The 16,885-nt window shown below is 44.3% G+C and overlaps 1 protein-coding gene across 7 annotated transcripts in view; it reads right to left on the reverse strand.

Moving 5' to 3' along the window:
- Window positions 1-16,885, reverse strand: part of tjap1 (tight junction associated protein 1 (peripheral)) — a 39,966-nt gene that overhangs the window by 22,901 nt on the left and 180 nt on the right. For 3 of the 7 annotated variants that reach the window (XM_044372169.1, XM_044372164.1, XM_044372168.1), the window contains exons 1-3: window positions 16,444-16,885; window positions 1,658-1,837; window positions 312-356 (exon numbers count right to left, since the gene is read on the reverse strand). The exon at window positions 16,444-16,885 is cut by the window's right edge. In XM_044372169.1, the coding sequence (XP_044228104.1) occupies window positions 312-344 (33 nt within the window). In that variant the 5' untranslated portion in view covers window positions 345-356; window positions 1,658-1,837; window positions 16,444-16,885. Of the gene's footprint in view, window positions 1-311; window positions 357-547; window positions 748-784; window positions 1,104-1,657; window positions 1,838-14,698; window positions 14,813-16,443 lie in introns of those variants that run through there. The other 4 variants (XM_044372165.1, XM_044372167.1, XM_044372163.1 and 1 more) reach the window with 4 other exon arrangements.

Raw genomic sequence — 16,885 nt, forward strand, 5'->3', positions numbered from 1 at the left:
ATTTTACCCAGCATGCTCTGCTGTCACGCTATGCTCACCCATACTTTATATATTACTCTATTTGTTGTTGTCCTCCTTCACCTCCCTCCTCCTCCTCTTCCTCACAGCTTTCCCTTCATCACCCTCTTTCATTCTCCTCCTTCTCTTCCTCATCTTTCCTTCATTTATTCATTTGTTCTCCATTCATTCATTCATTCATTCATTCATTCTTCTATTCCTTCACTCTGAAGGCAGTGAGATGTGGTTAAAAGCTCTGGGAAACCATAGAAGCTGATATGTGATATGATGAAGGTGTGTTCAGGTGTTTGTACCTGAGGTGTGAGCTGCTCCACAGCTGACTTCATCCACAGAAACACCTGAAACAAACAAACAAACAAACAAACAAACAAAGGATCAGCTGTATGTTCCACATCAGAGATTCTCTCTCTCATCATCATCCAGCTCTCGCTTTAATCAGTTGCCATGGTTACGGGGTCTCTTTAGTGGTTAATAAAGAACTGCAGCCTGCGAGGGTGAAAACAGAGACACCACAGAAGAAGAAAACCACCTGAACGTTGTTCACTTCATGAGTTCGGAGCTCGTTAAACTCACGACGTGCTGCTTCTGTCTTTGTTGTCACAGATTTATCACGTGACTTTTTTACCCTTAAAGGATCATTCTGATGATTTTTCTTCATCATGTTTTCAGTCTCTGGACTTCGTGCTACAGCAGGTCGTGTTTCCATCAACGTATTTTGAAGTATCGCGTTAGAAAAGGTCGATGACGTAGCGAACATTTAAGTCACGTGACCGATCAGCTGTTCCCGCCGTCAGTATGAAACATGATCGATACCGTTTTCCTCTCGTCGTCGGTAAAGGCGACTGGTTCGTTTCCGGTTCGCTCCCTTTACTTCTTCTACTCTGTTTATTACAGTCAAACTTCCTGTAGCCTTGTTTCTTCTCTCCAGATTCGATGGAAATCTGCCCAATTCACTTTTTTTTTTCTTTTGTGCAACATTTCAAAAGTTCACTGAAACTTCAGTCCAGATGTTGTGATCTGTTAACGGCGCTCCTGCACGTGCTCAGTGGCGTCTGCTTTACAAATGACAACTAATCAATGAATCGACTAATCGCTGCAGTACATTAAGACCTCCAGACACATCAGGACTGAGCTTTATGTCTGAAATCAATTCAACAATAATAATAATAATAATAATAATAATAATAATTATCTTTCTGGATATATTTTATTCTCTATATAATAATCACATTAAAATTAATCAAATTAATGGAAAATGCAATAAACTGTGTCCCACTGTTACACTTAACATCAGATAAAACTGAGAAAAAAAAGCATTTTAATCTAAAATTTTAACTTATTTCCGAGCAGGTTTATAGTTAATAAACATACAGTTTATCCATCTTTCATAATTAATCTATAAACTCCACATTAAAAACATCATTATCTGGATTCTAGCAGAAGACATCGAATCATTATCAGAGAAAGAAAAACCTTCTGTGAGACACTTTTACAGCTCGACAGATATTTTATTTCAGTGAAGAAGAAGAAGAAGAAGAAGAAGAAGAAGAAGCGACAGACAGAGAAGAGAGAAAGAAGAGTGGAGGCCACAGAGAGAGAATGAATGAATGAATGAATGAATGAATGAAGAGATGCTCACCTGCTATGTCAGCACAGAAAACTCTTCATGTTCTCTGAAGCGTCCGTCCTCACACACACACACACACACACTCACACACACACACACACACACACACTCAGACCAGCTGCAGTCTTCCTCTTCTTCCTCCTCTTCCTCCTCTTCCTCCTCTGAGTGTGTGAAGCTCAGGCCTCCGACGACCTGAAACACAAGACGGCCGGATGGAAAAACACGAGTCAACAGGAGGCGTCAGTCAGCTGAGAGGAGACAAACACATGAAGGCTTCATACATGTGATGATGATGATGATGATGTTCATCATGGAAGACTCGACGTCCTCAGCAGTGAAACACTTTATAACTCATACTACACTCATCATAAACAGTCACCGTGTTGTGACTACAGCTCCCATGAGCCTTTGCCTGATCTGAACCTGCGTGGTCTGCAGGCACACACACACACGCGCCTCCGGCCCGGTCGGTCGGTGTCGGGTGGCTGCAGGCGGTCTGCCAGGTGAACCATTAGCCTAATTAGACCTCCACTCCACAGCTGCTCGTTAGCTCCGTCAGAGGAAGAGAGACGCTGACGGGACGAAGAGCTGAAGGTTCACTGACACACTGAAGCAAACAGCAACCAGGTTTAATAAAACAGAAGAAGAAGACACAACAAGACGACGTCATAGAGAGAGCGCCGTGATGTTTCTGTTAGTTTGATGTATTGATGTGAGGAAGGTTACAGTCTCCTCATCATCACTCCACACAGATCTGATGATTTCAGCTCACAGTCACATGATTCACTCACTCTGTTGCCTGTTTACATCTGAACGGCTGTTACACCTCGAACAGGAAACACGTCACCATCCTTCCTCTCTGACAGACTCTGAATGACATCATGTCATAGATCAACCCTTTAATCAAACACTCATATATCTATATTATATATTATATATTATATATTATATATTATATACAGCTGCACAAGCTGCCTGAGAATCTTCACATTTCTGAGTATTACATTATCAATATTTTTATGACATCAGTAAAGCTCATAGTTTAATATTCGGAGACACTGTTTCTGTCTCTACACATGCTTAAGAAGAGGAACCAATCAGTGATCAATATTCGATCAGCTGACTGTAAGGACATTAAAAAGGTCTCTGTGAATCTGAGTCCTTGTCGTCTGTCTGGGTGCAGCCGGTGGATTTCCCATCATGCCATCTGCTGCGGTTTGACCTTCAGCTGGAGGTGAGCGCGCTGTGATGTCAGCAGCAGGTCGGATGCCTCGCCTCGCCTCCTCTAAACAGACGATGTCATCCGGTCGATCGCCGACTTCCTGACAAACAGACGGCCGTGACTCAGCCGACACACACACACACACACACACACACACGCTCAGCAGGGTGTGTGTGTGTGTGTGTGTTTCTGCTCAGATTGAAATGAAAGCAGTTCAGTCTGTTTGTCCTGTTTTATATTATAACACGTTGAGCTTAAAGGACTCATATTCTGCTCATCTCCAGCTTTATATTTATATTCTACTGGAATAAAAACTCCTTATTTATCTTCTACTGGTCCTTTATGCAGCCCCTCAGTTCAGCCTCTGTCTGAAACAGGCCGTTTTAGCTCCTGTCTCTTTAAGGCCCCGCCTCCTGATGAGCCCACTCTGTTCTGATTGGTCAGCTTTCAGGAAGCTTCCTCCGGCTCCGGAGGCTACGTAAACAAACTATAGTAGCAGGATTTCACTTCTTCTTCTCCTTCTTTACTCCAAATGTCAACTTCTCAAATCCATCCGTACATGTTGGAGCTGAACAACACATGGAAACACCTTAGCAACCACCTTAGCAACCAAGGCTACATAAGGTTTATGGGCATTTGCAAGGAGCCGACGTCAGCTCGTCAGCAAGGCAGAAAAAAGGTGGAAGCGTTCAGAGCAGGTTGAAGCCCTGACTTTTGACTTGCAGGCAGCGTTGTTATTTTTCAGAAATGTGTGCGACTGTTTTATGATCTTATATAAATATAATCTGATCGATTTTCCTCAATAAATAAAGACTTGCAGTACAAACACACAAGCTAACGATGCTAACAACGACTAGCCTGCTGACACCTTCCGCTGTCTCCGTCGGTCATGTGACCGTCGCTCTGCAGCTCGTAGCGGTCCGTCCCCCTCCCCCCCTCTCCCCCCCCCCCCCTTCCCAAACTCATCCTACCCATAATACTCTCTGAGCGGAGATAAACCTCTGTGGCATGTAATCCTATACACACACACACACACACACACACACACACACACACACACACACACACACACACACACACACACACACACACACACAGCGGTGCCTTGCTCCAGGGCTGTTTGGGGATTTAAACCAACAGAAACATGAAGACGTCTATAAAAACTATCATCAAACAATCTGCTCTGTCAATCACTTCCTGTTTCCTCCTCTGAGTAAAAAATCTAATCAAAGGAATAAATTGATATTTTATTGCTCTGCTTCTTCTTTGACTCCTTTAACATCTCATGAAACTCTCAGAGTTTGTGTTTGTTTTTGTTTTTGTTTACTACAGAGACGTCACAGCCTCAGGTTCACTCCCTCTACAGTTATCTGATCAATCTTATTATTGATCAGTGATCAGTCAAGTCAGTCTGACTTTTAGTTTCTTATTGAGCTCATTAGTTGTAAAGTTGTGTTTGGTGTTATTGTCTTTAATAATCGATCGATTGATCAAATATTCACACGTGAGGAGATTTGACATTTTAGTTTAAACAATTAGTCATTAAAACTGTTGCTGATGAACTTCCTGTCGATTGATTATTGGTCTATTGATTACAGCTGTAGAGGGGCTGACGTGTGTAGTCGGATCCTCCGTGAACAAAACCTGATCAATCAAACTGATCGGAAACAATCAGCTGACATGTGATTAAACTGAAAATCTTCTGTTTGGATTATTTTCTCATCTTGCAGACGACTGATACAACTGTGGATGTTTATGAAAAGCTTCTAAACTAAAAAACACAATAAACAATAAAAACGATTGATAGAGACGAGTGAAGTGATCAGAAATGATTCATCAATGAACAGAGACGCTGGTCGACTGAAGCTTTAAATGTGAACGTTCCTGATGAGACACAGAGAGTCAAGGACAAACAGATCACTTCTGTCCAACTCATGAATTAAATATGAACACACACACACACACACACACACACACACACACACACACACACGCGCACACGCGCACACACACACGTCCTTCAGAGAGAAGAAGAAGAACTGAAAACACTTTTCTTACTTCTGTGTTTTACTGATCTGATCAATAGTTCAATAACGATGAATGAGATGAAGACGTATCAATGAATCTGCAACGATGCAACAAAGTGTTTCAGTGCAGTAAAATATAATAAATAATCACAAAATAACATCATAAAACATAATGAAGGGATTTGATTCGCTCGTCCAATCAGCTGCAGGGACGCCGCATATCATTATCTTATCAATACTCTTATCAGTCCAGTTTATAAACTCAATAAACAAAATACTGAGACAGAAACAAGAACACAGACATCAGTCGGTATCAGTCCTTCCTCCTCCTCCTCCTCTTCCTCCTCTTCCTCCCTCTACCAGCAGCAGAGGGAGGAAGAGGAGGAAGAGGAGGAGGAGGAGGAGGAGGAGGAAGAGGAGTCAGCAGCTAAGTTATTTCAGCTTCTTCACGACAGACAAAACAGTTAAAGTATCTTTTTTTTTACATGTTTCTGCTTGTTGAACAGCTGATTTTATAAAATTACTCTTATTGGCTTTTTACTCACAAAGCTTTTATTGTGTCTATGTGTGTATGTGTGTCTGTGAGTGTGTGTGTGTCTGTGTGTCTGTGAGTGTGTCTGTGTGTGTGTGTCTGTGAGTGTGTCTGTGTGTGTGTGTCTGTGAGTGTGTGTGTGAGTGTGTCTGTCTGTGAGTGTGTGTGTGTGTGTGTGTCTGTGTGTGAGTGTGTGTGTGTGTGTGTGTCTGTGTGTGTGTGTCTGTGTGTGTCTGTGAGTGTGTGTGTGTATGCGTGTGTGTGTGTCTGTGTGTGTCTCTCTGTGTGTGTGTGTGTGTGTGTGTCTGTGAGTGTGTGTCTGTGTGTGTGTGTGTCTGTGTGTGTGTGTCTGTGTGTGTGTCTGTGTGTCTGTCTGTGTGTGTGTCTGTGTGTTTGTGTGTCTGTGTGTCTGTCTGTGTGTGTGTCTGTGTGTTTGTGTGTCTGTGTGTCTGTCTGTGTGTGTGTGTCTGTGTGTGTGTCTGTGAGTGTGTGTGTGTCTGTCTGTGTCTGTGTGTTTGTGTGTGTGTGTGTCTGTCTGTGAGTGTGTGAGTGTGTGTGTGTGTCTGTGTGTGAGTGTGTGTGTGAGTGTGTGTGTGTGTCTGTTAGAGACTCAGTTTTTTTCTTAATTGCAGTTAAAACTCTGATTTTTATAAACTTTTATAAACATTTTGGTAACTTCTACAACATTCTGTGTTTCCCGCCGTGTGGAAATCTTACGGCCTTAAACGCTCTGGTGACATCATCAACGTGTCATCAGCCTGCAGAATATTTAATGATCTGAACCGATTGTTAGAAGAACGTTTGAGGATCGAACGCAAAAAAACCCAAAAAAACCCTTCAGAGCAGCAGGAAGTTTTTCTGAAGTTGATATTTTAGAGAATCGGATGTTTTTCTGAGACACCGACGGTCACAGCTGTGACGTAAATACACTTTCATGACCTTTAACCTGCTAATGAAGCAAAGCTGATTGATTTAGACTGAACATCTCATAGCCAGAGGTGAAGCAGAGCCAATCATTAGGAGGAGAATACAAGTACCAGACAGGTTGTGATCAGTTAGAAACTGTCGATGACATCATGTGATGACACCGTTTCATCGGTTTTTCTGAAGATACATGAAACAAACATCTGCGCGTCAAACAAGCTGATTGGTGGATTCACCTGTCAGGAGACGTGTGAGCAGGTGTGAACGTTACCTGAACAGCGTCACCACATTCATAAGAAAACAATCCTCCCAGTAAGTTCAAAGGTCACGTAGCTCCGCCTCTTCCTGCCGGCTAAAGCCAGCTCAGAAAGTGATTCAGCGACGAACGACGTTGTTTCTTTCACCTGAGACACGACACGTTTGTTTACATATCGAGATCTGATCATCACGTTGATCTAAAGTGATGTGAGGATGATGAGGTGAGGTGAGGATGAAGAACACAGTGAGAGAACCAATCAAATGAATTAAATATTGATTAATTCAACCGTTTATATATTCAGTCTGCATACGACCCAAAACATGTTCTGTCACAACAGTTTCATGATCTTCTTCCTCCAACGTGTGGAACAATCGTTCTAGAGCGCCAGTTGCACACGGAACGTTTTAGCAGCGCACCACTTAGCTTTAGCATGTTAGCATGCTTTAGCACGTTTAGAGGAGGAATCAATCTGAATATGACGGTTCTACAGACGGATCTACAGACGGATCTACAGACGGGTCTACAGACGGTCTACAGACGGTGTACAGACGGTCTACAGACGGGTCTACAGACGGTCTACAGACGGTCTACAGACGGTCTACAGACGGTGTACAGACGGGACTACAGACGGGTGTACAGACAGGTCTACAGACGGAGTACAGACGGGTCTACAGACGGAGTACAGACGGATCTACAGACGGTGTACAGACGGGTCTACAGACGGTGTACAGACGGGTCTACAGACGGTGTACAGACGGTGTACAGACGGTGTACAGACGGATCTACAGACGGTGTACAGACAGGTGTACAGACGGTGTACAGACGGTCTACAGACGGGTCTACAGACGGGTCTACAGACGGTCTACAGACGGTCTACAGACGGTCTACAGACGGGTGTACAGACGGGTGTACAGACGGGTCTACAGACGGTGTACAGACGGTGTACAGACGGTGTACAGACGGGACTACAGACGGGACTACAGACGGGTGTACAGACAGGTCTACAGACGGAGTACAGACGGGTCTACAGACGGAGTACAGACGGATCTACAGACGGGTCTACAGACAGGTGTACAGACGGATCTACAGACGGATCTACAGACGGGTCTACAGACGGTGTACAGACAGGTGTACAGACGGATCTACAGACGGTGTACAGACGGGTGTACAGACAGGTCTACAGACGGTGTACAGACGGTGTACAGACGGGTGTACAGACGGGTGTACAGACGGTGTACAGACAGGTGTACAGACGGATCTACAGGCGGGTGTACAGACAGGTCTACAGACGGTGTACAGACGGTGTACAGACGGGTGTACAGACGGGTGTACAGACGGTGTACAGACGGATCTACAGACGGTGTACAGACGGTGTACAGACGGTGTACAGACGGTGTACAGACGGATCTACAGACGGTGTACAGACGGTGTACAGACGGTGTACAGACGGTGTACTGACGGTGTACAGACGGTGTACAGACGGTGTACAGACGGATCTACAGACGGTGTACAGACGGTGTACAGACGGTGTACAGACGGGTGTAAAGACGGGTCTACAGACGGTGTACAGACGGTGTACAGACGGATCTACAGACGGATCTACAGACGTGTACAGACGGTGTACAGACGGATCTACAGACGGTGTACAGACGTGTACAGACAGGTGTACAGACGGTGTACAGACGGGTGTACAGACGGGTCTACAGACGTGTACAGACGGTGTACAGACGGATCTACAGACGTGTACAGACGGTGTACAGACGGATCTACAGACGGTGTACAGACGTGTACAGACGGGTGTACAGACGGGTGTACAGACGGTGTACAGACGGATCTACAGACGGTGTACAGACGGTGTGCAGACGGTGTGCAGACGGGTGTACAGACGGGTGTACAGACGGGTGTACAGACGGTGTACAGACGGGTCTACAGACGTGTACAGACGGTGTACAGACGGATCTACAGACGTGTACAGACGGTGTACAGACGGATCTACAGACGGTGTACAGACGTGTACAGACAGGTGTACAGACGGATATACAGACGGGTCTACAGACGGGTCTACAGACAGGTGTACAGACGGATATACAGACGGGTCTACAGACGGAGTACAGACGGGTCTACAGACGGGTCTACAGACAGGTGTACAGACAGGTGTACAGACGGATATACAGACGGGTCTACAGACGGGTCTACAGACAGGTGTACAGACGGATCTACAGACGGTGTACAGACGGGTCTACAGACGGTGTACAGACGGATCTACAGACGGTGTACAGACGGGTGTACAGACAGGTCTACAGACGGTGTACAGACGGTGTACAGACGGTGTACAGACGGTGTACAGACGGGTGTACAGACGGGTCTACAGACGGTGTACAGACGGGTGTACAGACGGTGTACAGACGGTGTACAGACGGATCTACAGACGGTGTACAGACGGTGTACAGACGGGTGTACAGACGGGTGTACAGACGGTGTACAGACGGTGTACAGACGGGTGTACAGACGGGTGTACAGACGGTGTACAGGCGGTGTACAGACGGTGTACAGACGGGTGTACAGACGGGTCTACAGACGGTGTACAGACGGGTCTACAGACGGGTCTACAGACGGTTTACTGACGGTTTACTGACGGTCTACAGACGGTGTACAGACGGTGTACAGACGGTGTACAGACGGATCTACAGACGGTCTACAGACGGGTCTACAGACGGTCTACAGACGGGTCTACAGACGGGTCTACAGACGGGTCTACAGACGGTCTACAGACGGTCTACAGACGGGCGTCGTCATCAATGTAAAGCTGATTGTGTGGAGATGAGACAGATTTATAACTCTGATGAAAACAACGTGTCTGCATGTTTCTGTCTGTACGAACAGTTTCAGTCATTTTCTGCATCTGGAGCCAGATGTTGGAGCCAGATGTTGGTGCCAGATGTTGGTGCCAGATGTTGGAGCCAGATGTTGGAGCCAGATGTTGGAGCCAGATGTTGGTGCCAGATGTTGGTGCTGTTCACACATCAGAATGCAGAAACAGCAGCAGGAGACGAGCTGCATACCAGAATAAAACAAACAGCAACACAAAAGTCTGTGAGCTCGTTCACCTGGCCGGTTACCCGCCTTCTGCACCTGCTCTGTTCCTGAGGTGGCGGTTCGGTCTGCACATGCTCAGTAGCTCCAGCCAGCCTGTGCTGACTCAGCTCTGCAGACTGAAGAACATTTCTGCTCCGCTGGAGCGAACACGAGCAGACTTCACTTGTATGAAATATAAATGCAGAGCATCTGTCACACCGAGAACCTGCAACACGGCCGAGTCTGACAGTGAAACCAGCTCAACATGAACTCATCCTTATTATTATCAATTATATATTCTGCTCCTCTTCCTCTGACCTTCGGCGTCCTGCTTCAATAACACTTCCTCTGTACGACTCTGATCACTGGGCAGAGATGCTGATGAAGTTCACATTTCAGCACGCGGGTGAACAGGTGGCGTCTGGTTTCATTAAGAGGTGCAGCAGATCCTGTAGACACCTGCTGAAAGAAGAAGAAGAATAGAAATCCGCTGGAGACTCCGTTAGCTTGACGCTAACGTTACGAATCAGGAGTCGGACGGTTCAATGAACGACGTAACGTCCAGACTGTTGACGTCGGACAGAAGCTACGAGGAGACGACCTTCATCTGTGATCAATACAAACATCTGTGTTGTCACCGGAAACGTCTTCAGTCGAGTATCATCTGTTCAAGAGACAGACCAGCTGCAAGCATTAGACGATTCATCGATTAGTCGACTATTTTGATGATTGAAGAATCAAATATTCTCTAATTCAGCTTCTTAAATGTTCAAAATAAAACGTTTAACGACGTCACCCACCAACATTTTCACTATTTATTGAGTTTAAAGACGAAACAATGAAGTGATTCATTGAGGAAATAATGAGCAGATGACTGATAATGAAACATGAAACTAAACACACACACACACACACACACACACACATATAGAGGACAGATGGGGACTCTCAGTCTCCTTCATAAACCCTCCAGACACACAGATTAAAGTCCGACTGCAGGAGTTCTGGGCTGATTTCTCCCTGATTCGTCCTCCTGACAGTCGGACTCTGGAACTGATGTTCAGCTCAGATTCTGTGAGAACTTTACAGATCTCATCTTAAACCTCCGGTTGGATATTTAGGAGTTAAAATCTGGATGATTACGTCACTGCTTTCCGAGCGGGACCACCAACAGCCGACGAGAGAGACGAGTCGGTGTTGCCAAGCAACGGTAAACATCCTTGCTAGCAGACTACTGTTGACCTCCAGCTCCGGCTGAAGAACAGACGACGTCTCTCCAAACATTTCTCATCCAGACTCGTTTATCTTTCTGCTTTTGGTTTTTTTTTTCTCTCTGCAGAGCGTTTCCTATGACAGAGATCACGTGGGATCTTGTGAGATCACGTGGGATCTTGTGAGATCACGTGGGATCTTGTGAGGTGATGGCACCGTAATCTTAATAACATCCTGCACCGTTAGTTTCAAATCTTGTAGTTTGAGCACGTTTGAGATCAGAGAGAAGAACGTGTGAAGTTTTTCTCCTCGTGTGCGATGCAGTCGGTTCATTTTAAACCTCGTCTAGTCGGAGCGACTAAACTCGGAGCAATAATTCCCAAAATGAACTCCAGCGCGTTTATCAGGATCCAGAGACTGAGACCAGAATGACTCGTTGAAAACAATGAACTCAGTATTTCTGGAGAGAAGTTGAGGTTTTTCACTGGGAGTCGGTTGCAGCAGCTCGCGGCTTCCAGACGCGGAGCTCACTGATTGGTTGATATCTCTGCGTACGCGTTGAGCTGAACGTCATTTTCTAAACTACTGACAACAAGTGAAGTTTAATATCAAACTAACAGCGAGAACATAATTCACCACAGATATTCTTTCTGAATGGAAAGCAGCTTCCACAGTGTTGCATTATGGGTTGTTTGTAGCCGTGGTGTTGCTAGGTTACCGAGTCAAACAATGCACTTCTGTTAACCTCACGTTATTGATCACATGACTTTAGGAACCAGTGAATCATGATTTCAGCCTCCCGTAATAGAAAAACATTATTATTATTAATATTATTACTATTATTATTATATATAAACGGTTTATTTAAAACGCATCATTTCCTCCAAACTGTGTCAGTGGATGAAAGCAGGTCCAGACCTCGTTAGAAGAACACAACCGTCATCTCTCAGTGGCTCTGACATCACTTCCTGTCGGTGTTTGCTGACATCACAAAGACAACACAGACCTGAGCCGTCTCCTAGCAACAGGGCGGTATAGCTCCATAGAGTCTGAGAGATGTGAATCATCAATAATCAGGATGAGATTACGAGTATTTTCACATATTTACTGTTAAAATCTGACAGACGATGATACTTCCTCTGATTCACATGTGATCATGTTGACATGAGTCATCAAGTCTTCAGCAGGAGCTGCAGCCAGTCTATTAATATATTAATATGTTAATATGTTAATATGTTAATATGTTAGTCTATAATCAAATTCATATAAACTGAGCCTCTTTAGATTTAAGGCTGTTGATCAGAAAACAAGAGATGTGACGACGTCACTGTGAACTTTAAGAATAACGAGCATTTTCACCATTTTCTGACATTTTACAGACAAAATGATTAAATCGAGAAAACAATCAATAATGAAAATCATTAAAGCTGCAATTATTGATTGTTTTCAATATTATATTGAGTTTCTGACTTTAACAGTTAATTTAAAGTCATACTGTCAACACACCAGAGCAGCAACTCACAATTATTTCAATCATTGATTCGTTGGTCGGTCCAGAAAATGTCAGAAATATTGATTAATGTTTCCTAAAGACAACGTCCTCAAATGTCTCTTAATAAAGATCTTCAGTTTACCGTCACAGAGACTAAAGACACCAGAAAATATTCATATTTAAGAAGCTGAAACAGAGAATTAAAACAAAACAAACAAACAAAAAAAACCTCAAAACAATGAATCAATTATCAAAATAGTTGCTGATTAGTTTTCTGTCAGTCGACTAATCGTTGCAGCTCTGAAGGTTTGTGTCGACCAAAGTGTTTTTTCCTGAGGACGGCGTATTGTTTGAACTGTTTGCAACGGGAGCGCCGCGTGTTCTCGCGATACTACAAACGCAGCAGCGTGACGAGGCGCGGAGTCACCGGCTCCTCTTCCTCAGCCTGTTCACGGCGGGAATTTTTGCGCCTTTATTCCGCCTCGCTGTTCTGTATAAAAAAGGCTCAGACACGGAGCTGCTCCGCTAATAAACCGGCTCTGGCGGGACAGGAAGTGACGCTGTTGTGTTACACGTCACACCTCTGAATGCCGGCTTTGTTTGGTTCAGTGTAAAAAAAAAAAAGCAAACGCAGCGTCATGACGGATCTTTACGGCGATAATGATCTCTGTATAGAAGAGCCTACTGTCACTCAGCCGTCCAATCACAGTGGAGGAGGGGCGGGACAAAGACCACAAAGACCAACCGTCACATCCTGCACGTGCAAGCGTTAACAAGAGTTACCGGCTCCGTCCAGCTGCAGCACTTCACACAAACGCTTATTTACAGATATTCAATTCAGTTACAAATCAGGTATAAATCCCTCCAAGTCGTAATTACAGCTGAGAAACTGTTTTAAACTGTTTTTTACGTTTTTTTTAAAGCTCTGATATCCGACAAACAAACATGGACGCCAAAGACAAACACAGATTTAATGGATATGATGTTAATATTGATGACGCAGACAACATAGCTGCAACTGACGATTGTTTTCATTATTGATCCATCTGTTGATAACATTCTTGATTATTCGATTAGTCTATAAAATATCGATCAGTGTTTCCCAAAAGAAGCAAACAACCTCAACTCAAAGAAAATATTCACATTTATAAACTGGAATCACAGACGTTTAGCTTTTTTTATCTTTAAAAAAAAATGACTCAATGATTAATTGATTATCAAAAGAGTCTCTGATTAATTTTCTATCAATCCACTGATCGATTAACTGACTGATTGCTGCAGCTCTAAATAATAAAAGTGTCTGCTGAACACGGGAATCTGTCCGTCCTGCAGCGTGACACTGGCGTGTTGTTTATGTGTTGCCATAGCAACTGTTGTGCAGCCTTCATGAAGTTTTATCCCCCCCCCCCCCCCCCGACATGTTTACATCCAGCTCGTGTTGATGACACAAACTATCTGTGAAAGTAGGAACTTGTAAACACAAATGAACCGCACTTCTGAGGATATTCTGTATCATAGCAACCAAAGCGTCTCCAAAGCGCTCTGGCGCGCTGCCTGCTGGGAAAAAAACCCGCTTAAATCTGACTGTAGCAGCAGCTTCAGCTTCTGTCTGATGACCCGAGAAGCTTCACTGGAAGTAAACTGGTCTCTGGACGTCGCTGTGGGAACGTTTGAGGCTCTTTAGAGAAACTACAGATAAAATGGAGGACAGTCAGTCCAGAGACGGTCAGTAAACAGTCAGACTGACGCACTTCCGGACACAATCAGCGAGTTTTTCATTCAATACACAGATGTGCACTGAAGCCACTGAAGCAGATCTCTCTGCTCTGCTGCTTCGTTTTACTTTACATTCAGAAAATTGGCTGCAGGAGGAAAAAACACACACACACACACACACACACACACACACACACACACACACACACACACGGTGAATATTCAGTGAAAATATTCAGTAGCTGCTGTTTAATGGAGGAATTTAATCAGAATCTTTAACTACACAGGAAACATGTTTAGAGCTGCAACGATGAGTCGACTGACAGAAAATTTATTTAAAAAATAGCAACTATTTAAATTTTTTTAAAAATATTAAATTTAAAAAATGAAATTCTCTGATTCAGCTTCTTCAATGTGAATATTTGCTGGTTTCTTTAGTCTTTATGACAGTAAACTGAATATATTTGTATCTTTAGGAAACACTGATCAACATTTATAGATCAAATAACTAATCGATTAATCAAATAAATAATCATTAGTTGCAGCTGGAATATTGTTGTAAGATTGAACCCAAAAAGTCTTTTTTATGCAAACCTGAACGTCTGGTTATCATGTGATCTTCTGCCGTCTTCACCTCTAAAACCTTCATCATCAGATCAAACTTCACTTCCATCTGTTTTCTAAATATAAAATCATTATTGTTTGATGCTTTTAATGGGAAGAAACTTGTAACTTGTGTTTTAAAAAAGATATATTCTTGTGTCAGGTGAGACCCAAAAAGTCACAAAACAAACACAAAAAGTCAGATTCAAACCCAAAAAATTTGGGTCAGACTCAACACTTTCACACAACTTTGGGTAAAAATCTGACCTGAAAACTTATGTTAAGTCCCCAAAATGTCTATGCAAAACCAAAAACGTGGTTATGTTCAGTCAGCTGAGACCCAAACATCCACATCAACCCACATTTTTGATCCAAACCCAAAGATTTAATTTTAAACTGCGGTAGAAACAATCCGTACCGTCAAAGCTCTGAGTTCACGTCAAATACATGTTTTAATAAAAAAACTCAAAGACATATTGAGTTTGCTAACGGTGAAAATAACAGTGATCACACACGTCCAGAAATCATGACTGGAGCAACGAAGACGTCAGGTCGGTTACAATTTCAATGAAGCCCCTTGTGATGTAAGAAGAGGCGTCAAATCTGATCGGCTTGTTGAATCACAAGAGTTCAGAGCAAATCAGCCCACCAGACTGACTGGGAGGATTCATCCCACACTTACTTATATATATATATATATATATATATATATATATATATATATATATATATATATATATATATATATATATATATATATATATATATATATATATATATATATATATATATATATATATATATATATATATATATATATGCACAAGCACTGATAATGTGAGTGAAAAAAAAAACAAACAGGTAAAAACCTGACAAAACTTTCATGTACAGATATTAAATTCAGGTAAAATCTGACCCAAGAAGTCAAATCTGAACATTTGTGTCAGACCAGACACCTAAAGTCAAGAACAATCCAAGATTTGTTTCTAGCGAGTTTTAGTCGTGACTCTGAAATGTTTCACACGTGTTTCCACCTGCAGGTCTGACGTCTGCTGATCACACGTCACGTCCTCACCACAGCTTTCTGTATCTGGTAGTTTGATTTGTTTAGACACGTGAGCGCAACATAAAGTGATATAATAACACATATTAACACTAGATATTAACACAGGATCAGGTGATGATGATGATGCAGGTGGAGTTAAAAAAAAAAAGTGCAAATTTCTTACGTCACACATTTGAATGTAAATCTGAAGCTTTTTGGGGCCCCTGAGGGTCTGAGGCCCCGGGGCAGTTGGTCACGTGGTAATTCAGCCTTGTGATTGGCTGATTGAAGGTGCAGGTGTATCCGATAAACTGACCCCCCCCCCCCCCCCCCCCCCCCCCACACACACACACACACACACACACACACACACACTGAATGATTCAGTGATGTTCAGACTCTCCACTATAAATACTCCTGTGCAGCCCTCAGTCGTGTCTGACAGGCTGTCGGGGACAAACACGACACACACAGCGGGGCTCTGTCCGCCTGACACCGGGCCGAACCGCTCCTGAACACACCGACACCACCGGCCACAGTTCCGGTGAAGCGAGCTAAAGCCGCCGGGCAGACTGTGGCCCACTTCACCGCACAACAAGCGGCATCCAACTGTGTCACACACACCGCAAACACCGACACATTTGAGCCACACACTCCTCCAGGACTGCAGCCGAACCGGGGCTGGGCTTACCTTTAGCACGGCTCGGCCCGGGTTATCTCCACAAACAAACCCCGGAGAGCTGAGCGGGGAGCAGCGGAAACTTTAGCCGGAGCTCCGCTCTGCTCCTCCGGCGGGGCGAGGAGGGAGGGAGGCGGAGGGGAGGAGGGAGGGGGGCTCTGGACCGATCCGAGGCCGGAGAGGAGCGCTGAGGTCCGGCTGTGGAGCTGATCCGAGCCGGTAGGCAGCGGGCGGCTGGAGGAGAAGCAGCCGGCTGAGGCGCTCCGTCTGACGGCAGAAAATCCACTCAGAGCCGCTCGGAGAAAGTTGATCTGCTGCCCTGCTCAGCCTTCGCCATCTTTACCCGCGGGGCATGACGGGTAATCCTCAGGAATCCCGATCACCCCCCCCCCGCCCCCCCCGCCGCCGCCTTTAACACCCCCCTCCTCCTCCAATCATTTACGTCCTGCGTGCT

This window comes from Thunnus albacares, chromosome 14 (genome assembly GCF_914725855.1).
Source record: "Thunnus albacares chromosome 14, fThuAlb1.1, whole genome shotgun sequence".
In the NCBI taxonomy this organism is placed as follows: Eukaryota; Metazoa; Chordata; class Actinopteri; order Scombriformes; family Scombridae; genus Thunnus; species Thunnus albacares.